A 25,188-nucleotide genomic window follows, 5' to 3' on the forward strand; every position below is an offset into this window, starting at 1 on the left:
TAAATCCTGATGAATTCTGAGATTGGGGCAGCACTAAAGCAGCAACTCCTTTGATTTTGAAGGTCCAGGATTCTTCATGGAGTCAGCTTCCTTAAAAAGTGAAATTTCCTTGCTGTTTCCTGTTTAGAAAAGGGTCTGACTTCAATAGTAAAGTATGATATGATCCGCTCAAGACTTGCAGCTCATTAACACCCAAAGATGTGCAAACATGCACCCCAAGACAGTATAAAAACAGCTGATTTGCCGTTTAAAGTACTTGTGTTTTGTTTCAAATTTGAACCAAATGTAAGTTATCTTCTAAAAGGGGTTCATTGTGAAAAGTCATTAAGTGTTAAAGAAACAGTTCCTGTTTATCTAACTATGTAGGTAAAGGAATAAAAGTCCCACAGACAGCTTTAGTACACATTTTTTAATAACATGGCACAATTTACATAACACAAGTTTAAATGAGGAGCATGCTGAAGATTCAGTCGCTTCATTTTTTCTCATTTTTGTACATGATCTAGAAAGACTTCATTTTTTTCCCTGTACATGGTAAACAGCAAAAAAAGTTTCTCATTGAACAATCTTTTTGCAATACGCGTTGACTAACCACTATGGCTCCGGTGGACATTTTTATGTTGTATTAAAAAACACTGCACGACATGATATCACAGTTTGAAGCGCACAACTAAACCTTCAGTGGACTACTAAAATAGATCTCTGCTCATTAGAAACAAACTGTCCAGACTGGCTTTTTTTGTCTTTTGATTTTGTAGGTACAACAACTTAGGAAAGCACTTTAATACACTGTTTGACCAACAGAACCTATTTCCAAAACATGAACTTTACACTCCTTCAGAGGGCGGATGTGCTGTCTGGTAGTTTCATGTGCTGCATTCTCCCCAGAACCAGACTTGTAGTAAAAAATCATGGAAGAATCGGGAATAAAAGAGTTGAAATATTTGTGCTGCTGGCTTTTAACATCAAGAAATCCTTGGTAATGTAGTACCATATTCATATATTTCAGGATTGTCACCACATTATATCTTTGTTTTAGGAAATTCTCCTTTTAGTGAAGCCAAACCGGCGTGGTTTGGTTAATTTAAGTCTGAGTTGTGGAGAGAATACAGCTTTTTGTCCTTCATTGAAACACGGTGGTGGTAAGAAGGCGAGCTTTCAGAAAGGGAGCCCAGATTTTTGTTGCATAGTTGAATATGGGGTCTGTGGTGGTACAATGCTAATCAGCTGCTTCAACCGAAAAAACAAAAACTGCAAAAGCACATTCTGAATAACGGCTGTAATACTCCTCTATTTACATGTGTTCAAAGTAAAGCTTTCAAAACTCCTTTTGCATATTTGTACCATGATTTTAATCCATACAGAGCAAGCACAGCAACTGTACACATTATCTACACACTTTGCTGTCTGTCAGTGCTGAAGTACCTGTACATTCTCAGTGTTCATTCCCGCTCCACATCGCTGTACAAGAGAGAGGATGAGCAGAAAAAGCTGGAGCAAACTGCAAAAAAATCTTTGAAAAATCAGTTTTTTGTTCCTTGATTATTGTCTTTATGTGGTTTAATACAAAACAATTCATGTGTGAGCGCATCTCGGCCCACATAAGTTATTCACAGCTATGTTACAGTCTGGCTTGGCCCAAAGCTAAGTGCTGGGTGAGTTCAGTGTTAGTGAGGCACAGGGCAGCAGTCTGAGGCTCCGCTCACCGCGCCTCGATGTCTTTGTGAGCCGGTCTGTCTCTGATGTCTGTGCCCAGGGGAGTAGTCCGTCTGGGTGAGCCGGGCCGGGCACCCAGCGTTGGGATAAGAGGGGGTGGCGCACTCAGAGAGGCGGTGGGTGGGGTTTTGGTGAGGATACCGTTCTGATGGGCTGCGGCTGCTGCTGCTGCAGCAGCAGCTGCAGCCGTTGGACTGACCCGTGAGTAGTGCATACCCGGGAGTCCGGGAGCCATGAGGCCTGGGGCGGGGTGTGGGAGATGTCCATCAAGAGCAGGGTGGTGCATGGAGGGATGGAGGCGCCCGTGCTCGTAGTCCTCTCTAAGCAGACGGTCTCGCTCCTCCAGCTGGGCGCGCTCCTGCTCCCTCCGGTGCTCCAGGGCCAGCGGGTTGGCATGGTCTCGGTTAAAGTCATGAGGCTCACGGTCTCTGTAGGCGCGCTCAGCCTCGTACAGGCGTGGCGCTGTGAGCCGGTGCAGAGGGTCATTCCGCAGCAGCAGGTCCCTAGCAAGAGGATCCCGTCTGTGGATGTCCAGGCCCCTGTAGGGGTCCCTCATGGGGTCCCAGTGGAAGGCGGGGTAGGGAAACCTGTCCGCTCCGGGGATGGGGCTGATACCCATGAAGGGCGCCACTACTCGAGTTCTCTCCAGACTGCTGATGGAGTTGATGGGATGGACACCGGCCATGCCCATGGGCACAGGCATGGAGGAGGGAGGGTGGAGGTTCGGGGTGGAGGGAGCCTGTGTAGGGTGCTCGCTCACCCTCTCTGGGGCTCCCTCCTGCTCCTCCTTCCTCTCTTCTTTCACCTTCACCTCGCTGTTCTTCTTCTGGTGCTCATACGAAAGCTCCACCTTCTTCTCCAGAACCTCCCTGCTCAGGCCACCGTTTGGACGCTCCAGGCTGGTCTGCCGGATATAGGGCGAAGCCGTCCCCCTGTTGGACACTTTGTCGTCTGAGACCCGGCCATCATGGATGATAGGCGCATCCTTATCGCTGTGCTGGTTGTCCTTGAGCTTGTGGTCGTCTGTGCCGTTGTCTTTCCAGGAGTCTGAGTGCTCCCTCTCCCTGTCTTTGGACTTGTTCTCTTTTTCTCTCTGAGGATCTCCAGGAGCAGGGGGGAGGTGGTTCCTGTGGTGCTCAGGAGGTCGGCTGTGACCCAGGAGGCTGATTGGATTCACAGGGACTGGAGATGGATGGCTTGGATGGCGCTTTTCGACAGAGTCCCTAGAAAAACAAAAGAAAGTGTCAAATAGATAATCTGATCTGATATGTTCACAACCTTCTGCTAATCCACCTCTTGAAGTCACTCTAGAATAATCCATTTCAAAGATGCCTACCTGTCCTTGTCATCTTTACTGCTCAATGAGTCCCGTTTGTCAGAGTCTCGGTCCCTCTCGTGTGAGTTTGCAGATGCGCTGCGTTCAGAGTCTCCCGGTTTCAGCCAGGGTGGAGGTGTAGGAAAGGAGGGCGGCGTGCGGTGCAGACGGTTCCATGGCTCCTGGTGGCTGCTGTTGCTGCTGTTGTTGAAGTGCTGCTGTGCGTTGGGGCCGTCTTTATGGCCGAACACCGAGTTGGCCGCTGTTAGGGATTCAACACGTGGAAAAACACGGCAGGACCCAAGTTAAATGCATATCTCAACAACTTGAATGTATATAATTTTTTTCTGCTGCTTGAAGAGCATCAACTTTATCATCCATCAAGTTAAAACTCACTTAGTGCTGGGTTTCCCAGCCCTCCAAAGGCCGATGAACTGAGTGACCCCAGACCTCCAAACGATGTAGGTCTACTGAAAGGTTCTGCTGGGACACAAGACGTGCAAGAATACCATTACACTTAAATTCTTCTTATACATACTGAAAATCATGGGTGCTAAACTGAAGGTTCTTCTTACCTAAGTGAGATGCCGGGGTGAGGAAGTTCCCAGGATGATGGGGTGGGTGACCAAAAGGACCCGCTGATGGGTGAGTAGGACCTGAGAAGATAAAAAAATATATATATATTGCAGAAACATGAATGAATAAAGAATGTAAAGGGAACTATAACAGGCATTTCTACAAACTGATTATGCAAATTTTAGCAGACAATATTCAAATCAGAGATGTCATCTTCACACATCCTTCAGGGACATTCATCATACATTTAACCGTTTTATTGCAAAACAGATATACAGTTTTACTTGGTGGAGAAGGCTCTGCTCTAAAGATGCTCCCTGGGTTAGTCAGCAGCATGCTTTGGCTTTCCAGGGAGCACATTGCTAGAAACCCCCATATGAAGAGATACATTAATGACGTATTGAATACAATTATATTAGTTCAGAAGCAATTAATCCATAGTAGCATGAATTTGAATATGAGGGTGCAACAAGCTTTGTGCTATAAAGGTGGAGGAGGGGCAGCAGCAGTGCCGTGGTGCATCAGCATCAATGCAAGCATGGATTAGTGAAAAGTACATCAAATTTAAATGGACTGACATGTTAACAGAAAGAGATGGACTGCAGGAGGTGAGAATTGAGGTCAGCTAGCCATCAGCGGATCATGGTTAGGCGAATGACTTCCGTGTCCTGCATGAACTAATGCTAATCCTCATTTCTTGGATCTGAAGTTGATGAGGGGTGTAATAATAACCAGGAGAAGAGAAAGCAAGTCATAACATTAACCATCTTATCTATCAGCATATGGACCGGCTGTTCCAGGACCTTGGGTATACTGGTCTTAGACTTTAGATCAGGCCCAAAAATTGCAGCCGTTCAACCTGAGCTTGTTTTCTCCGTCTGACAACCTGAGCAGCGAGGAGAAACAGCTGGTTGACCAACCACACGTCATGTCTCAGGCAGAGAATCTAACCTCTGGTTGTCCTTTATCTCTAATTGCTTAGTCATCATCAAATGCAGCTGACGGGTTCAGAGATGGTGGCAACAACCATCTACTGCCTCCTGCTATACCACTTAGTGTAAGTACTATATCAGAAGCAGTAGTTTAAAAGCAATCCTGATGTCTTAAGGTCTTTCTTTTGCCTTTTTTGTAAAGGTTCAGCTTGGGTCCAACTGAAAATTTCTCCTGGCTGTTAAGAAAAAAATCCTGCATTGTAGAAAAAGATGTTTTTGAGATAGTTTTTAGACTGAATATTGCTTCTTTTAATACATATATTTGGTTGTTATAGTTTTAAGTCCAGCTCAGCACACTCCAGCTAAAAGATTCCTGTCAGACTGACTTTTCATTAAAAATATTCCTAAAACTTTTATTCATGCATATGAGTCTTTACGCTTTTTTACTGCACTGCACTGACATTCACAACTGTAGTTATTACTCCTCCCTTCAGAGAAAACTCTTTTTTGGGGGTCTTTACTCGTTTACAGCTGGACTGGGTAACAATAATAAGAGCAGACAAGTTCACTCTGAGCAGCAGGCATTGATGGACTGCCGCTGTGCGTCAGAGGTCACCGTTGTTAACCATCGATCAATCTCTCCACCCAGAGGTCTGACTCACACTCACCTGCAGCAGAGAAGAGCGTGGCGGGCCTTGCCAAGTCGCTGGGGTGATGGATGGCGCCAAAGAGGCTCGGGCCCGGAGGTCGACTCAGGAACTCTGGCTTGAGGCCGAAGTCCAGCTTGTGAGGGTCGACCTGCATCTGCTGCTGGAAGACGCAAGACCGACAGAGAGAAGCACATGTAAAACCCTCCAATACAAAATAGCAGAGATTGTTAATCAGCTATTGACTGAGGGACTGGATGGTTATCTTGTGCAAAAAAGCTTTTTTAAACCTCAGAGTTTATCTGGTTGACTTACACTCCCAAAAACAGCAGACTCTATTTTGTAATTTCCTTTTATCATACCCTCATAAAAAGATCAGGGTCATGACTGCTACAGCTGCACAGTCGGGGGAATATCATTTCTACAGATAATTAAGGTTGTATTCAGCTCTTCTCTGACACAAAAATATGACCCAAGCTTTTCCATTTAAGAGGAGGTTTTTGTAAAGGCTAGTCGCATAAAAAATCTAAAGGCAGGCCAAGTTAACCAAACGAGAAGTAACAATAAAATATGTGAGAACACTACAGGGCAGGGACTCACAAACTTTTTTGGCTCAAGACCTGATACAGAAGTCTGCGCTTAATCTGGGATCCAAAATGCAAAAATACATCAGTCTGCCAAAACGTCTTCATATTTAAATCAAAATAGTAATAAAAATACCTGACTGTCGTGCAATATTTCATTCTTTTACTGGTGTACCATATCTTAATTAATTGTTTAAAAGTGTGATTACTTTTTTGTGGTAATGTGGAACTTTTTTTGATCTATTCTACTAAAACTAATGATCAGGCTGTTCTTTAGTAAGGGGATACATCTGTGTAATATTCAATACTTCGCTTAAAACATTTCTGAAAGGGACTCAGTTAAAGTAAACCATTAACCTACAGATTTTATCAGGAAACAGTTCTTTACAGTGCTTGATTTTGCATTTTTACACCATCTTGAGCCAAAGTTACTTTACTTCTTGTTTGGATAAAAACTGACTTTTATTTTGAAAGAATATTGGAAACTTGATCAAAAGATGTAGCAGCAACTTGACTATAGAGCGCCGAGCTTGTTATTCATTATGGAGTGGATGTAAAGAGTAAAAAAAGACAATAAAAAATCCAAGTGTTTAATGTTTTGTAACCCTGAAGAGGCATTAAGCTCTCACAGATTTTTTTTTGCTTTAAATAAACCATAAAATCAAGAGATGGGCCAGATCTGATACAATAATGGTCATGTCACTGATCCAAATTCCAATGTTTTTGCATGGTCATGATTGCACAATGCAATAGCAAGCATGTGTTGTAAGCAGTGCTGCAGCTAGCATAGCAGTGAGCTACATGTGAGACAGCAGCTCATTGTAAGTCCACTCATCATCATATTTCACTATAACTATAAAGAGCAGTCAGATAACAACCCAAATATCAACCGTTTGTGTCAGTGTGATTAACATGAGGCACAGTAATGAGGTAAGAGGTGTGTTCTCTCCTTGGTCTGATGTCTGCAATAACAACATTAAGCACCGTACCCTGTCGTCCTTTCTGTGGCTTTAACACGAGCTGCAGCAACTCGTATTACAACGCCTTAAACAACTGTTTGAAATTGGGTTTTAACTCATGACTCCCTCATTTTAAATCCATGATGATCCAAAGAAACAGACTGTTTTAAAGAGGCTGGAGGAGCAGCCTTAAAGAGTGACAGCCAGGCTGACTGTGAACACGGTGGCTGCTGCTAAAGCACAGTTAAATCAAGGGTAAATGGGGTACTTCTGACAAATCCTTCACAATAAAAGTCTATAGTAGTTTTTCTCCAGTGCTTTAACAGTGAAAGTGGTTTCAGTAGCAGCTTGCATTTTGGTCAATTTTTAGTTTGAAAACTTTGTTGCTTCCTGCTGCAGTAGTCACGCGATATATCCTGTTTCAATGAACTGCTGGTTTTTTGTTTTACTAATTTGAAGATCTTTTTTTTTGTAACATTTTTATAAAAAATCTATTTATGCATACTTACTTTTTATACAGTAATACACTTTTATTTCAAATACTCAGTAGTGCAGTAGTCCTGCACTTACGTTGGTGGTTTGCAATTGCTCCTGCTGTTTTTACAGTGCATTGCAGTTTCAAATATTTAATTTGTAAACATCACATTTGTTGCAACTCCCCATTTCGAGGTGAAACCAGCACAAAGTTTAATGCAGTTTAAAATATTTTTTGGTCTTAGAATAAGAAATACTGTTTAAATTTTACTAGAGGTTTGTGTAATCTTAAACATAATATCACCAAGAACAATAAGAATTTTAATTTTGATTAAATTAAATATTGGATTAAAACTTTACAAAAGTGGATTAACCCATCTCTGACAAAATCATCAGGTCAAGAGGTCAATTAAAACTCTCCTATAATGTCTTCAGAAAAATGTAAACTAACCAGGTTGGCCTGAACAGGAGGGAAGGTGGGGGAGGAAGAATTACCATTCCTCACACAGCATGAGGAGCCAAAAAGAGCATAAATTCTCTTTGAATAAGGAAAATGAATTCATCTTTTTTATGCATTTACTCTGCCAGTCAGCTACCTGATAAAAACTGGCTCAAGACTGAAACAAAGTCAGGCTGGTATGGGGTCAAAACTGTAATATCAAAGGCATTTTTTCTCTACAAGTTGAGTATGGATGCCTTTAAACATGAAGTTTCTAAGCATACCCTTTAATGAAACAGCCAAATTTGTTCTCCAGTAATGTCAAAAGATGTTTACGGTCTTTAATCATGGTTTAGAATTTGGAGGGTGATAGTGTCTTGGAAACAGATCTGAAAACGTTTCATCTCTTCTAGTTAGACAACTTCTCCTGCTAAAGCTGAAGCACTATGATGTTGCTCTGGTGGAACTGCTCCAAATGTTGTGGTATCTACTCCTCAGATATTCCAAGCAAGGTTTAAGTCTGAACTGTGTTCACACGGGAACTGTGACAAAATGAAGTTTAGTTAAAATATTAAACTATGAAAAATAAATCAGGCTGGTGTCAGCCGGTGTAACGCTCTGCACAAGGAAAGTGGAGGAGCTTTTCAAAGCTGCTGAAAAATTCAACAAACTCAGGAAAAGGGATCCACTGAAAGGTTCAGCAACATTTTAGTAAACATTTAAATACATACACAGTTTGTGTGCTTTTGCACTGTGCACATATTGCATCATTACTTGAACGGCAAAACAGCAAATTTAGATAAACCAGTGGGAATTAGGGCACAGTTAACTTCCTGCTGTGTTACACGGCTCAAAGAGCAAAGAGGGAGGGAGATAGAGAGAGAAAGAGAAAGAGAGAGAGAGAGAGAGAGGGAGAGAGAGAGAGAGAGAGGGAGAGAGAGGAGTCAGGTGAGTCCTCACCTTCACTTTCTGTTGGTGGTGGTAAGTCTGCCAGGCAATGTGGACATGCATGGCACACCACTTCCCTGGTTTCTGTAGATACAAGAGAAGAAACACATTGTTATTCTCAGACAAGAGCAACACAAAGGGAATAAACAGGACCAGTGAATATAGTGACCGATAAATGTCAGCTTCAGTGTGTTATATTTTTCATCCAACTGTTTAAAAGCTCTTTTATATGCACAGTTAGGGGCGAATAAACAAGGCCACCAATGCTATTTGTTGATGCAAGAAGGTCTTGAACCATGACTAAAGCTGGAGCCATCCACTCCTTTTACTTAAAAACTTCTTGAACATACAGGATCAGTCATTCAGTCCCTTACATGTAAAAATCTGTAGCCTCTGTTAATTGCATTTTGTTTAAAGATTGATTTATGATGGCTGTAAGCAACAAGGCAGAGGTAAAGTAATTATAGCTGTGATTTAATTGGTACTCTTTAAACACTAAAGACTGTAAAGATTAAATAAATTAATGTGTGTGTTAAGTCTGATGATATTATTTCCACATGCTGAGGCTCAGCTGCTCTACAAAATGAGCTTTGTTGTGGTATAAACTTGTACACTCAGCCTCCAAGAGCAGCACTCATTTAATTACAGACACTATCTACTCCATTAGCTAAACCCCCTTTATAGCAATATGGCTATAATTGTGTGTGTGTGTGGGTGTGTGTTTGTGTTAGAGAGAGGTGTGTGTGCAGGAGACTCAGCAGGCAGCGAGCACTCACCCTGAGGATGGGCCGAAATGGATCCGTTAGCTACAGGAGGGAGAGAGGAGAAAAAAAGCAGTTATTTTACCGTCAATCAAATCAGCTCTAATTAGTCTCAGTGTGCGGTATTCATTATGAACTCAATTAAAATGTTAACATTTCCCTTTAAATTTAGGCATTTCAGGAGTAATTAAAGCATGGTTGTGTTTAACTGAGGTCCCTCTGTGTGACCCTCTGAGTAGAGAGCATGTCCACCTTACAGCAGCCCTTCCACTGCTAATTCTACATTTAGAGACCATTAAATGGAGATTTCTTGACTGAGTTTCAGGGAAAAACATCAGGACTGCAGTCACCCCTACCCCAATCCTTTATTTTAGACTGCCTCTCTCCTAATTTTCAAATCTTACAAAATAAATATAAGTATTGAGCTGAAACATGACCCTTGGCTTGCAGAGTTTAACAGTATAAAAGCAGCTACAGACCACTATGTATAAAGCTTTAAATCTTAAAGTTAAAGCTCTTTACTTGCATATGAACAGACTCTTCTTCAATGTTTTTCTTATTGCATTACAGATTTTTATTGCATTACAGATGATCCATGATGTGCTCTTAAACTCCTGAACTAGTTGCACCTTTGTTCTTAAATTGGTGAATGCCATGTGCTTTTAAGCTTGGAGCCTATGGCTGCCCCATGCTGGAGTGACCCCCTACAAACAACGTCTGAAAACTCCTGGTAAAAAACCAAGGTACCACTACTGCAACATCATTAAGAAGTATAACTAGATTATCTTTGACAGTTTTCTTTGTCATGCAGACATGTGTCTGATGTATAAATTAGTTATTACTTAAATGATGTGTGTCACTCTGCAGGAACAATCTTAGGGTGACCAGGGCATCAGCAAGAGGTGACTGTTCACTTAAACTTTAAACTTAGGAAAACTGCATTTGAACATTCTGCATTTTCAGTCAGATCAGCGGAAAAGTGGAACTCAGCTCCAATGCTACACAAGCCTCAATGTTTTTAAAACAAAACTGAAAGCATGGCTCATAGAAGTCCAGTCATGTAATCACTGATTTTAAATGTCTGCATGCAGCAATCCTAAAAAGAATAAAATGTATTTTAAAGGGTTGACATCGGTGATGTCATTTTTTAAATTGTTTTCAGGTTGTTTTCATTGTTTGTATTGTATGTTTTTGATATCTTCCTGCCCAGGGACCGCAGATATAAATTAGCTTAAAAGCTTACTCTGGCTAAATAGTTGTGTTGTGCATGGCCCCTGTCAAATAAACTAATAACTAAATTCAAGCATATTTTTGCCAATTAGCATGAACGAATGGTTCTTTTATGCCCATATAAGGGCATGAAACCACAGGGCTGTTTGCAAATACAGAATTCACACAGGAGCGAACAGCTTAAACAACACTGTGACAGGAAGGAAAAAGGAATGCACTCTAGATGACTTGTGAAGCGTCTTTGAGTGTCCAAAAAAGCACTACATAAGTTTGATGTATTATTATTTTATTTATTATTATGAAAAGGGATGCTGATCAATGATGAAACATCAATTTAACCCCTTAAATCCCATTGTATCATGTTTGATACATACTTTTATGAGACTTCTATCTAATGAACATGATCAATGAAGTATTTAAAAATCTTTTGTAAACAATCAAATAAATGATATAAAAAAAAATTATCGGTTGCCAAAAAAGCCAAATGTAATAAATGTAATACAGAAAATATATGTGAACTTCTATTGCAATTTTCCTTTTTTTCTTTGGGTTTTGGTAGAAGGTTAAATTATCATTTCAGGTCCAAAAAATTAGAATTTTATGGGTTTTATTTGAGGTCAGGTTTTAAAGGGTTATCACTTTTCAATACCTATGTGTGAATTTAAATGTAAATTATTTTAAATTATTTTTTAGGAAAAAAATCTGAATAAAGTGCTATGTTTTTATTCGTTATTAATCATTTTTGTTAAGCTCAAACATTGCACGGTTACATTAAAACATGGTCATATTTAAATAATTAATTCTATGGGTTTTAGAATAAATTTCTTAATATTCTTTTAGATTATGCTATTGGTTTTCTTTGGTATTTATTAAGAAAGGACAGCTGAAGTGACACAGAAAATATGGAGAGAAAGAGTGGCTGGACGTGCACCAAAAAGCTACAAGGCTGGGAATCAATCCTGCACCCAGTGCTTTAAGGACCATAGCCTCTGTGTACGGTTCCCTGTTCTACCAACTGAGCTAAACCAGCAGAACAAGAAAAATGTATTCTTAAAAACAGTTGGTAGATAAGGCCAATTTTTCATTTTATAAGTCTGAGTGGTTAAAAAATTTCTGAAAATGTGTGCCTTGACTCTCACCTGCCAATCACAGGGAGGACATATAGAGACAAACAAGCCATCACTATCACATCTACGGGCAATTTAGAGCCAACAATTGGCCTAATGAGCATGCTGTTGGATGATGGGCGCAATTGGGGTACCTTAAGGGAATGCAAGCATGCAATCTCACTGTCTGACAGGGATTAGAACCATGAACCGTCTTGTTCTAAGGCAACTGTGCAATTACTGCACCACCTTAGAGCACCTGTCCTGTAACAATGTTTTAAATCTACAGATTATGTATGGGGGTATTTTTGCCTGTATTTATGGGGCAGCCAAAATGAGTTAGGAACATGGAGAGGAGAGGGTGGGAAAGGCTGAGGCTGAACTTGTAGCTGGTTCTATCAGTCTATAGACTCTGTATTCTCCATAAATGGGAAACCTGCCTTACTGGCTGAGCTAAAGCTACTGTTTATTGTTTGAATCAGTAGCTTAGTTAGAAGACAACACAGGCCTTACTACTAACTGCATATGAATATTCTGCATTGACATAATTTTGTTGAAAACCTCTGTGTGATGACTTGCGGGCTTCTGCAACACATACAGAAGGTCTAAAGTTTAGCTCAGCACTGTGAGTGTTGTTTCCTAGTGAGTGTGCGCACTCACCCTTGGGTCCTTCTGTAAGAACGTGTGTGGGACGGCTCCAGGTCTCGTGGACACATCGAGTGGATTGGAGGTCTACAGAGCAGCAGACACAGATAGAAATAACACTTTCTGTAAATAACTCCTATTTTCAGTTTGTATATCTCTGTTTTTCAGAACGTGGGCGTGCGCTGGAGTCCCCGCGGGTCTTACCTTGGGCTGGAAGGCGCCCTGCAGCGAGCCGAAGGGCCCGGTTGGAGGGATGACGGGGGGAAGGCCAGACATGGCCGGTGGGTACGAGTGGAAGAGCTGTGGAAAGGAAAAAAAAAAAAAAGGAAAGAGAAGGTGTGAGGATGGTTCGGTCTGTTAGTGAAATGCAGGACAACAGCTTCATGGAGATGGAACAAACACATTTTTCCGAGACTGCTTAGAAGAGGAATTGCCTTCATGTTTCACAAACTGCGTGTTAAAAAATATTTAACTGCTTATTCCCGGTGGATTTAAGCAAGGAAAAACACTCCTTTGATATGAAAACTAAGATGTTGTAATACAAGCAAAACACATGTAAACCAAACAAGAGCTCAAGGCCTCCATAAAATTAACCAGTGGAGAAATACTACTCCGTGTAATTGTTCTTGTCAATCATATTTGCCTTAGCAGATGTAGAGAGCGCTTTTCTTGTTCCTCTTTTTGCTTTAATCACAGACGTGTATTAGAAATTATTTAAACTTGGGCTGCCACAATGAGTTATTAGAAAAGCTGGAGGATACGCTGTGTGGTTTAAAATGCAACTTATGATTCCCTATGCATCATGTTTTTAAGAAATCAGTTTATTTCACGGAGAGGAAATGGCTGCAGGGTATTTACTGCTTTCATAATAACGATAAGGAAAGACTGTGATTAGATGGAGCACTGAATAAACAAACGAGCAACATTCTGCAACATCTACATGATTTTTATGAGGTTAAAATCTTCCTTAGAGCTCTTAGGAGGAGAAAATACACATAAAAGATGTCTGAATTGTGGAAATAAGTCCCTTTGGTAGGTAATATTTGTCTGGTAGCAGACAAATACAAATGAAGTGCGCTAGGCAATTCAAAGATGAAGTATTCCTCTGAGAGTAACGCAGTGTTTTCAGTAATACAGCAAATCTCCTCCTGTGTTAATTTCAATGCACAGCAATTTCACTGTAACATGCATGCACAATAAATCTTGTGCTCTGTGGTTTGAGAATGCAGCACAGTTTCATTAATCACAACATTTGCAGCGGCTGAAGGGTGAAATGGTACAGCTAGGACGCTTACAGTCTCCATTAGGATGCAGATGAACGATTGCATGAAATCTCTCATGTATACACACTCTCTCAGAGCTAAAACATTAACTTGCATGGGCTGAAATGGCATAATGAGCAAGTGCTTTGCAGGCAAATAGTACACGGTATGGAAACTCACACTGTGTCTGTAGAAGGGGTCAACTTTTGTGGGGTATTTGTCAAACTGTGGGAGAAATAAAACACAGCTAAGTACAGAAATGGAGAGAAAACATGATGATTTTTATCATATATGTGTACAAGAACAGGGTTGGGCTCTTTCAGGGTCACATCAGGCTGACACAAATGCATCACAAGCTGTATTTAAGGGCTAAAAACAGGGATAAAGATTTAAGATGTCAACCGAGATTCAAAGTTCAACCGCTTCCCAAACCAGCCTGTTTTCATCCTCCCCTTTGTGTGATCATCTGAAGACTTAGTAAACTAGCGTGGGTTCTGTGTCTCATTTGGTTTCCTTTTAGTGGTGCAGCGCGGGCTCAGGGCGAACATTTCCCCAGTCAAGACTAAACACTGCAGCCATAAAGAGGCTTTTTATGGCCTCATTAGCTGTCAGAGGCCTCGCCATGCTGCCTTTGAGGCATCATCAGAGCCAAGTGAACTCTCTACGGGCCAGGCAGTTAGGAATATATGTGTGTGAGTCTGGGTGTGTAAGAGTTTTAGGTCCAGCCACCCCATTGCCTGTGGTCTCCCCTGACAAACAGCGGAGCTCTTAACGCAAAGCATTTGCCAGTAATGAAAACCCCCAAACGGGACCCAAATGATGTCATTAAATTCAGAATGAATTAAGCGTATTATGCTCTGAAAGCTGGCTCTGAAGTCAACATGCTTTGGGCAAGTTATTGCCAATTTAGAAAATAGCAGCGACTCAAGTCTAGAGTCCAAGAGTTTGCCAGAGAAAACACTTGAAAGGCTTTCTGGGAGAATAAAGGCATCATTGTGGCGTGGACGGACACACATGGTCATCGTTGAAAGACTGCCACAGAAAAACCACAAGTCCATAGAGCTGCATACTGCTCACGCACATGCCCAACTGTGTAAAATCTCCACATTCACAACTACAAAAGTGAAAACTGTCTCAGTGCCAGACCCGCCCACTCTTACACACATTTAAAAGTCATTAGAAGAAGACATTTAAATGAAAAGTTCCCCATTCCCAACCCAACTCAGGTGTGTTCTACTTATCCTCACATTTCTGGCAGGGTTACGCACCATGGGCGGTGCTGGGGTGGGCATGATGGCGTGGGGGAATGGCGTGAAGGTGTGCTGGTGGGTGTGCTGGTGGGTGTGTTGGTGCTGATGCTGGTGCTGATGCTGATGCTGGTGGAACTCGGTGCGCAGGTAGGGAGGAGGGCCAAGTGAGGCGCCGCGGTCGGCGCTCTGAGAGGCCAGGAAACGGGTGTTGAGCTCCTGACGCAGAAGGTCTTGCTCTGGAGAAGAAAAAGACAGAAGAATCAGTTAGGACAGGGATTTCTCAAGAAAGTGAAAGTGACATTTAAGAGTTTTTAACCTTATCAAAAAACAAACATTTAAATTTACAAGGCCACAGGGGTTATAATGTAATATTACCTTAGGCGTACAATTTGTGAATACTTTTATTACGGCCATTTTTGCTATCTTAAATTTTAAGAAATGTGAATTAATTAAAGTTCTAAGTGACTTTTTTCTTATCCAGTAAAACAAAAAAAAAGAGTTTTACAACTTGTTAAATGTAGAAAAAATATTCAGAAAATGTTTTTTAAGTAGAGTGTGGCTAAAGTTAGCAACTAGCTCCACCAGCCACTGTTTCTCTTTGAAGATTAATATCACTTAATGTGGTTACTCATCATCTCGGTTGGGTAGTTATACATGAGTACAACCCTCTACAGCCAACATATGAGTTTATTTTAATTTTCTAGATCAAAATACAGCCACATTGTTCCACTGAAATGCTAACTGCTAAGCTGCTCATGTAGAAAGCTCTAGCAGGAATGCAGCAGCTATTCACCAAAGCTGCAGCAGGTACTAGTAGTGGGAGGTTTTAAAAGAGCATTTGACCAGGATTTTAGGACTATATATATATATATATATATATATATATATATATATATATATATATATATATATATATTTTTTTTTTTTTTTAAGGTTTATTTTTGGGCATTTTTATGCCTTTATTTGATAGAGGAGGCGCCCCATGACTGTATTTATATTTTAAAAAATGATAGACAAATAGTTTAACCTTGCACCAGCTAAGTTGATATCCAAATTTAACTTTGAAGTCTGATAATTGTGTGCATCCCTGCTGTAAATGAGTATTTTTAGGAAGCTTATGCAAAACCCCCCAAAAACTTAAGTTCTTTGAGTGTCCACTTGAGGCTGGCTGCAGACACCAAGTAATCTCCATTAGCATCCGTGCTAAATATTCTACTTTTACAGTAAAAGTAAACATGTTTACAACGTTAAACAAAAAATATTTTTGTTTGTATAGCTTCTTCTAATTTCTTTATTGGCAAAAACTTAGTGTTTGATTAATTTGCCTCTGCTTTGATTTTACTAAGCCTACTATTTATGACTAAATTTGCATAATGAAGGGCAGTCTAAAGCCTGCTTCTGTTTCAAAGCTACACCGTATATCCACATTGCCCTGAATCGACTATGCAGAGACCTATGCACACAGGCTATGTGCACATCCTCAAAAATGGAACTATATATCAAAATGATGCAGACTGCAAGCCCTGTGACTGGTCTGCTGAGTAGCACTGATGACTGCCAGTCTCTGTTTTAAGTCTACGGACATAAATGGTACTCTGATGTGAGATAAATGGCTGCAGATAAGGATACAACTAGTCAAATCTACTTGCAGACATCCAAAATATTAGTTCTGCATTGTCTCAAACAAGCAGGAAATGTTGTGACAGGGTCAGGGAGTGGCATAAAATTTGCCATGCAGAGAAGTGTTTAGGGGGAGTATCTGGTGCTCACAATGGACTAGAGATGCAGACCTGGATTAATTTGACTGACAGGTGCCAAGAGGATTATGGCCCAGTTCAGCTCCTCCATTTTCCTGTTAGTAGATAACTGAACCCTGGGTTCAGGTAGGCTACAGCAATTGTCTGGCTTTAAACTCATAAACCAAAGAAGACTTAAAAGAGTGTATGTCCATGTTTTATACAGTCTCTGAGTGTAGAAGCTAAATTTTTAAAAGGTGAGCTCTAAATCTTATTGTGGTTTTGAATTTAAACAAAAGGGGACTGAAATTCCAAAACAATCCTTTATTAATGAGTCCAGAAATTGAGACTTATTCCAAAAATAATGTCAGAGGTAATCAGCTGAGAACTTTGGTTGACTTTTTCTCATCTAAATTCCTGCTACTGTACAGGTTTTACCTCCTGTTGGGCATTTAAAGACTGCAGGTTTAAGGCACCTGAAACTGTTTGCTTTAGTATTCAAGCTAGAGGCAACATCCCTTTATATTTACAGCCTATAGTTTTCTCCCAGGGACCTTCGTGTTAATAGGTTTTTACTGTCATTCACATTTTTTCTTGGCAGTGCATGAGAGGATTAATTCTACAAGAAAATGCTACATTTTGACATCTTTATTTTTGCCTTGAAACTGAAGTATTTCTTCTATCAGAAGTGCTTCAGAAACAGCTTGAAGGACCCTTAACTCCCAATGTGAGAACAAAGTATGTCATCAAACAGAAAGCCATGTCAAAGTAAAAAAAAAGAAACATCCAGGAAATGGCTCTAATTTTCAGCATGTCATTTTGAATTTAGGAAAGGCTCAGGCTGATTAGAGCTGCCTGACTGCTGGAGCTGTCAAACGCTGTGATTTGATACACTACAGCCCCTCTGAGACAACAACATCTGTTGTTCTAATAACCTCTGTGCAGCCCTGTGGAGAAAGAATGGATTTCAAGTAATCACCAGCTTTTCTTCTAAATCCAACAGAACCTGCCCTGAGAGATTACATCTCCTCCAGAGTAACCTTATCCTTCCTATTCTGCCGTGACTCACTACAATATTTTCTGCATTAATTCCAGGCTTTATTGGGCCAGGGGTGGGAGGTGGAATTTGCTCTTCATAAAAATTTCATTAGTATCTTTTGAGCAAAATCCAGTTGCTCCGTTCCATATTGACCACATTGATTTCTCGCACATGAACACCATTCCAGGTGAAAATGGAAGTTCTGGGAACGCTGCTCCCCCTCCTCCTCCTCTTCCCATGCTGACCCTGACATTTAGCTTGAGAGCACTGTGAGGAAAAGTGCACGGCGTCTGTATTGGCTTCTGAAATGTAACTCCTCATGCTGGGGGATATTACTGGTGTGTGGACAGTCGATCAATCAGAGCACGAGTGTGAACTGGAGCTGTCCCCACGACTGTAAACATACAAAACCTTGGGCATGCAGGACATGTGGATTATCTTGTTGTTTGTTTCTTTAAATGATTACCACAGTAACCCTGGCCCATCTGTCTCTACAAATCAAATACTTCAAATCAAACTCTGCTCTCAAATTATTTCTCGTACACTTCTCAGATGTCTGGACAGTCTTGGCAACCTGATACAACAACAGTTTAAATAAAGGACCCTTCTAAAGCCCTTTAGCATCTTCATATGCACTTCAACTCTGTCTGTCTGCTCATTAAGGGGCAACCACATTAAGAGCCCTCCTAGTGGGTAAGAGTGGATTTAAGACCCTCCAGCAGTCTGCGCCAGTGTTATCACCAATAAAATGCAACACTTTGTCAAGAGACGACAATAATCATATGTTTCTCGTGGTCCATAGAACAAATTTAACATTTAAATCTCCTAGTTTATCCATTTATTCTACATTATTAGAGATGTAAAATCTTTCATTATCTTCTCTGCAAATGGCAGACCAGTTCTTATAGCTGATTATATCATAGGCTGCTTCTGCAGACTTTTGCAGAGAGCAACAAAATGGTAAATATCAACATGACAGATCAGATTATCATAAACCACAAGACAACAGCAAAAAAGAAGGAAATTTGAGATTAAGGGCCTGTGTTCTCAGTGGCTCGGTTACTGAATTTGCCTTGGGTATTTCTACTTACCATGTTATGACAGTTAAATCTGTTTTAAATTGCTTTGTGTTTACTACTATTCAAGGAAGTCTTACAAAGGAAATGTAAAAAGAATACCAAAGAGCCATCATCTGATGTTCAAAGTAGAGCTAGTCTTTGAAATGTTAACCTCGATAAGAAGCCAAACTGATCTGCTCTTGATTTTGATTAGTTAAAGACAGAGAGGGGAGATATATGAGTGTGGCTGCATTACAAAGCTTGGCCGCACCAGTTCAGGCCTCATGTGATCAACAGAGAGATATGTAATTAATCACCACGGTGTAAAATAAATGCACTGCTGCTTAATACCTGTGCAGATTTTAAATGAGAAGACTAAAGCTGCAGGTAGCAATTAATTAATTCACACCCTGGTGCATTGTCAGGGTGGGAGATGTGTAGCAACCACTGGGTGTTTGCAAACTGTCCAGTATGCTGCAGCAGGCCATGTACCTTCATGTACATAAATTACAGGCATGTACGGGATTCATCATGGGACCTTATATGCCAAACTAAACAGAGAGGAGGGGGGAAAGCAGCCAGAGTCAGTGCAGACACATGTTGACACATATGTATTGCTCGGCAGCCAAGGTCAAAATTTTTTTTGTCCAAGCCTTTTCACAACTGGTAATACACCTGGAGACCACTGGTGGTTTGGTGATCCTTGGAACATCCACAGCATGACTAGGGACTAATGGAAACCCAACTACATGTCCAGACAGTACCCTAGGCCATGATTATTCCCCACATCCACCCCTTACTGTATCCTAAAAGTGTGGACTTTGTTATTTCAACAACAGATTATTTTCCCATGCCCCTGGTAATATTTCAGTCCCAATTTTTGGCCCAAACATACTTAAAAGTTCTGCACAGTACTGCAGATCACCCTGGGAGAATGTAAAATAATGAGCACATTGTACTTTGTATATGATGTAGTGCTGGCCATCAACAGTAGGGGGCAGAATGACTTAGAAGGATTCTAAAATGTAGAAGTGATCATGGCAGGACTGAACTTTTTAAGAGGTGTTACAGGCTTTACAGAGTTTTTCAGAGTAGGTGGTGCTAAATCAAATCCAGGAAATAAAAGTGGTGAAGGGAAGCCCCTGATCATGCATGCGAGATTTGAAGCAAATAAGATGTTTCATGTGAGAGTAATTGGAACTTTGGGTAAATGTGGCTCAGTACATAGAGTCAGTCGTTCCGCAATCAGACAGTTGTGGGTTTGGTCTCCAGCTATGGATGTTTACCTGAGTAGGCACTCCCAGCAGCAGGATGTCCGGGTACTGGCAGGGTGCTAGACGTTAGTGGTGGTGGTGGAGGCAAGGCCGCTGGAGGAGCGAACATATTGGGGTGATGAGGATGCGGCGAGGACTGCAAGGCAGGGGGGAAGCTGTGGGGGCCACTCTGGTTAGCCGCCAAGGGCAGGGGAAAAGGGGAGGCTGCTGCCGCGGCCGCCACAGGAGGAGGCGGGTGGTGGGGGAGGTGCAAGGAGGGAGCAGGGGGCCCGTGGGGCTTGGTGCCTGGGGTGCTGCTCCTGCTGCTGCTGTAAAGAAAGAGAAAAAAGCGAGAGATTGAGAAAGGAGCCAGGTTAAGCCAGGCGTGATCAGAGAAAATTAACACTTGTTCCTCCACATCCCCTCGTCTCCATCTGCTCTGACGCTCAATTCCCAGCACAGTGTTTTCACACCCCGACTGTCCTCCATTTACAAACGCCTCCCTGCCTCTCCCTGGTGCTTCACAGAATCCAGGGCAAACATGATCCGTGAAAAACACCACATTCACAACACCCGCGCATGCAAATAAACCACCGCTGGCAAGCAGAACAGAACGAGCATCTGTCTTTGAACAGCCTCTGTTAAGGCACTTCCTCCAGAGCCAGGTAGTGAACATGTGCATCGGAAATGGGATGAGAGGCAGAGAGGGTGTGCGTGCATGTGTAAGCAAACAGTCTTTTGTAGTGTGTGTGGGTTTCCCCCCCGGGGCAGTTGCAGAGCCTGCGTCTCCACAGCTCTGTGCGCTAAGCCTAAAAGCTCATTTGCAGCGCTCGCTCTTCGCTGTGGGCCCTGGCCATGATTATTCACACAGGGTGCCAGGCTCTGCTGGTGCACTGGCAGACTGCTGGAGCTGGCAAAGGCAGAGGGAGGCCAAGCCAAGTCCTGAGAGCCTGAGAGGAAAGAGCTGTTGTTGGGACTGAGTGGGCTCTGAAGGAGCTACTGGAGTCCTGCATTAATGGAGAGCTGCTCTACATATAGAGGACACAACAGAACCAACCCAGACATGCACTCGCTCTTGTGTAGTTAGCTTTAACCCTCTGCCCTCTGCAATATAAATGAGTCTGCTGGTGCATACCTTTCTATATTTACTCATTCTGATGTCATTTGCTAAAGTATGCTTTAAGTCCAACCTTAAATGTATATATTTGTATCATAGAGCCCTACCTGTGAGGGTTTTTATTTGAGACAATTAAAACAGGATTATGAGAACAACTTTCTCTTGCAGTGATATTGCTGTCACCATTGATGCCTGCAGGCAAAACCACATTTTACTGCTTCTTACACAATGTCAAAAAACTGATATATGAGTTGTTGACACTAAAGACTGAAGTCTTAACTGTTGCAAAACAAACCAAGTCTTTTTACTATAACAGTTGTTATTAAAGAACATCTTAAACAGGTTCTTGTAAAAGTCCAAGTATTAAGGCCATGTTGCATCTTGCTCAGAGATAGTTATGGTCGTATTTTCACCATAATTTCACAAAATATCATTATCAACAAACCTAGAACCTTATAATAAGAAGACTTGAGGCATGAATCTCAAAAGGTAGAGGCATAAAGCCTCTAGTAATGATAACAATGATCTCTAGCAATGACTTTTTTTACTTTATTTTGTGAAAACTGAACTTCTGCAGCTCTTTTATGATGCTATTACAACGGATAGGTAGGAGTAAGTGCTTAATGTGTTAGTCCAGCAATGTTTCATTAATTGTGCACTATATATGTGTTGATTTATCCAGTAATATTCAAACCCATAGTGTTACATGTGTAATCATTCTTTCAGGTTTTATCTAACTTAATTCACGTTATAAGAAATACTAAGAAGTAAGAAATGTATTGGCAGTCTACAAAGCTTTAACCTCTACAGCCATAGCTCTGGCTGAAACAGTAAAGCAAGTGGGATCACAGGAAAAACTCAAGTCCTTTAAGACAACTACAGCAACTCTAAAGGGACATATTCCTCACAGACAAACAGCCTTGTTAGCACCAGTTAACAAAAGTTGTTTGGGATCATTTCAGAGCAGAAAACATTAGCCTGCTAAGCCAGTGATACTGATGACTATGCTCAGATTTTCTTTTTTTGGAGAAGGCTTCTGCAAGCTGATTGCATTTTTTTGAGTTGCAGTATAAGCCATCATCAGGGCTAACAACAGCTATAAAAGTGGAACAGGTGTATGAGGAAGGAGCAGGTGAATTGAGCACTGACAATGTCATAAAGTGATAGTTACAATAGACTTGAGAACAGATCTCTCCATGCAGTCATATGTTACAATTGGCTATTTTCATCTTGCCTGTTAATTCCACATAGTCTGCCTGTGCTGCATTTTAGCATGCAGGAGTTAAAGTTCATTTGCCATTCATATGTCATTCACATTCATGTAGATACTATTTTGTGATTTTCTTGCTTGTACCATGGGTGAGAGCATTAGGAAATTTTAAGGTTAAAGTTTCCTTGAAAGGATGTGTGGTTTAATATTCAATTCTGTGGTTCAAAAACAGGAAATTAAGTTTTCTTGATCTATTACAACATATTACCCCAGTGACCCTATATTGCACTAACTGTGGCTTGTGCCACAGAATGTAAAGTAATTCTGATACTGTGATGAGATTTATCATCAGGACTTTATATAGGGTGTTGTATTTTTAAGTTGACTGGACGTTTTGCATGCTTCTCTTCCTGTTTGGGTTGATGTACATAGCACAGTGGCACCAGAAACCGATGAGTGCAAACACTGACTAAAGCGATTTGCTCCAGAATGTGCTTTGCTGGCAGATTGCTGTGCAGATGGAGTATGTGGAATTTCAAGGTCAGTTTAGTGTTTTATAGTCTTTGGAGGGGTTGACGACAATGGCTGAAGAAAGCTTGGACAGTCTTATTCAAATTACTGAGTGTAGTGTTGGCATTTTCTTTTAAAGATGATCTTTTGTGCTTTGTGACACAGCTGAAGAGAGACAGGAAATATGGGGAGAGAGGGGGAAGACATGCACCAAACCATGCTGGTATAGGGAACTGATCCTGTGAAGAGGGTATCAAGGACTCCAGCCTCTGTATATGGGCAGCTGCTCTTCTGGCACCTGCTCTAGCCTTACTTTAACGCAGTTAAGACACAACAAATAACCCCTAGATCTATTACCATGACTTGTTATTTTATCGAGAAATGAGATTTGATGTGTTCATGAGCAGCACACCGAAGAAAACATAGTGGTCACTGCCATGTTTTGTTTATCTAAATATTTTTTGGCCTTTTTATGCCTTCAATCAGAGAGTAGGGAAGTAGATAGAGTCTGACACAGGGATGAGAGAGTAGGGGAGGGACATGCGGGAAAGGAGCCGCAGGCTGTAATCGAGCCCAGGCCGCCCACATACATGGGGCACGATCTAGCTGCTAGGCTATCTGTGTTCCCAATGGCATGTTTTCTTACCATTTATCTATAACTATTGAATACTTGAGTACCTTTTCATAAGATTGCAAAAGTAGTCAAGTTCTGATATTACTATGAAATCTTGTCCCTAGATGCTGCCATTTTAAGCAGCATACAATGTAAAATAGTGACAATTAAAACCATACTTTAAAATAATAAAAAAGAGAGAATTCTTAGCAAAAGTTAGATGGCTTTACGTGTTATAATTTAAATTTTTTTAGGTCAGCTAATTGTGCCAAGATTCCAAAACCTTTTTATTTATATATTGATCAATTACCACAAACAAAAACAGTATATTCATACAATTATGTTTTGTAATTAAGTGAAATGCATGGTTGTAATACCTATTATTATATATTTTATAAGTATTACATAGTTTATATTTGAGTTTTTGAAGAGAAAATGTCACTTATGTCTTATTTGAACTAAAAAAATAAAAGCTTTCTGTGGCATAGAATAATTTATACAGAAGAAAATCTCCACTTTGAGCGTGTTCCCCTCCTCTTCTCATACATGCATAACCTTTCAAGAGTAAAACAAAAACACCATAATGGCGGTGATTCAAGGTTGAACCAAGCTGGCACATACTGCCACTATAACTGATGAGGGCTGGAGTCCTCACACAGCCTCGATGATAATGTGGGTGGCTAATAAATCACAGGCACTCAGAGCGCTCTGTGGCCCTTTTATTCGCTTGTTAATAATCAGTGCTGCTGTTTGGCTCAGGGACTCGAAGCTCTCCCTGATAGCAATTTACATACTGATCGGGCATCATGCGCACTTTCAGCTCGAGAGACATTCTAGTATTTTCGAGTGCGTGTGAATATGGAGGTTTTGTCGGTTCTGCACTGCACACAATTTTCTGCATCAGAGCACATGAGGACATGAGAGACGTGACTTTTTTCTGTAATAAACTGATCTGTGAGGTTTGTGTTGTGTCTCTTACCTGTGACCGTTGAGGTTGAGGCCGTTGTACGCAGAAAGAGGCCGAGGGTGGCAGCGTGATGGGGGCCGTTGGGGCCCTGCTAGACTGGGATGCTGCTGGTGTGGGTGATGGGTGGGAAGAGCAGGTGATGGCGGGTGTGGGTGGAGGCTCGGTGTTGGAGGAGGCCGGGGGTGGGACAGCAGATCAGGCTGGTGCTGGGGCCGGGGAGGGGGGGGCGGCGAGGGCTCTTGGCCCTGGGCGAGAGGCAGGGCTGCGGGCGTCTGAGGCCTGGGGAGAGCCTCTGAGCGTGGAGACAGGTGAGTGGAGGCCGGGGCCTGGGAAGGGCCGTTCGTCTGGGTCCGAAGAGGGGACAGGGCCTGGGGGACAGAAGGCTGAGGAGGCAGCTGGGGCAGGGGAAGGGGCTTTGGGGGCAAAGATTGACTGGGGCTGCTGGATGCAGGGGGTTGAGGGTCCCTGCAGCTCTCCTGGCTCCTCTCCTGACTCCGCTCTAGGCCTGACACCTTGTGGAGGCCCGGGCCGTGAGGCTCCTGGCTGCCATTGGTGGAGAGCACATGGATGCCAAAATCTGGAACTGTGGGAAAACAGAGAGAGAAAACAGAATAAAAACACTGCACATTCAGTCAAAGGATAAGATCCATTCAAACAAAACCTTAGGAGCTGAGACAAGGACTGCTCGATTACAGCAAAAATCTTAATCACGATAACTGTGACTGATATTTAGATCAAGACAAATAAACATGATTTCTTATTGATTGAACAGCATCTGTATCAATGCATGAATTTCATGTGATTAAATGAATTTGTTGCATAGTCTTGAAGGGTGGGCACA

The 25,188-nt window shown here is 41.6% G+C and overlaps 1 protein-coding gene across 11 annotated transcripts in view; it reads right to left on the reverse strand.

The window, feature by feature from the left end:
* Window positions 1-425: 425 nt before the first annotated feature.
* auts2a (activator of transcription and developmental regulator AUTS2 a) overlaps window positions 426-25,188 on the reverse strand; it is a 656,715-nt gene continuing 631,952 nt past the window's right edge. For 3 of the 11 annotated variants that reach the window (XM_041801239.1, XM_041801238.1, XM_041801248.1), the window contains 13 exons: window positions 24,360-24,930; window positions 19,964-20,259; window positions 14,842-15,080; window positions 13,775-13,819; window positions 12,537-12,632; window positions 12,348-12,419; window positions 9,367-9,396; window positions 8,603-8,674; window positions 5,208-5,349; window positions 3,607-3,687; window positions 3,428-3,514; window positions 3,053-3,305; window positions 426-2,939 (listed from right to left, as the gene is read on the reverse strand). In XM_041801239.1, coding sequence (XP_041657173.1) covers window positions 1,703-2,939; window positions 3,053-3,305; window positions 3,428-3,514; window positions 3,607-3,687; window positions 5,208-5,349; window positions 8,603-8,674; window positions 9,367-9,396; window positions 12,348-12,419; window positions 12,537-12,632; window positions 13,775-13,819; window positions 14,842-15,080; window positions 19,964-20,259; window positions 24,360-24,930 — 3,221 coding nt within the window. In that variant the 3' untranslated portion in view covers window positions 426-1,702. The remainder of the gene's footprint in view (window positions 2,940-3,052; window positions 3,306-3,427; window positions 3,515-3,606; window positions 3,688-5,207; window positions 5,350-8,602; window positions 8,675-9,366; window positions 9,397-12,347; window positions 12,420-12,536; window positions 12,633-13,774; window positions 13,820-14,841; window positions 15,081-19,963; window positions 20,260-24,359; window positions 24,931-25,188) is intronic. The other 8 variants (XM_041801245.1, XM_041801244.1, XM_041801249.1 and 5 more) reach the window with 8 other exon arrangements.

The sequence above is a fragment of the Cheilinus undulatus genome, linkage group 12, assembly GCF_018320785.1.
Source record: "Cheilinus undulatus linkage group 12, ASM1832078v1, whole genome shotgun sequence".
Classification (NCBI taxonomy): Eukaryota; Metazoa; Chordata; class Actinopteri; order Labriformes; family Labridae; genus Cheilinus; species Cheilinus undulatus.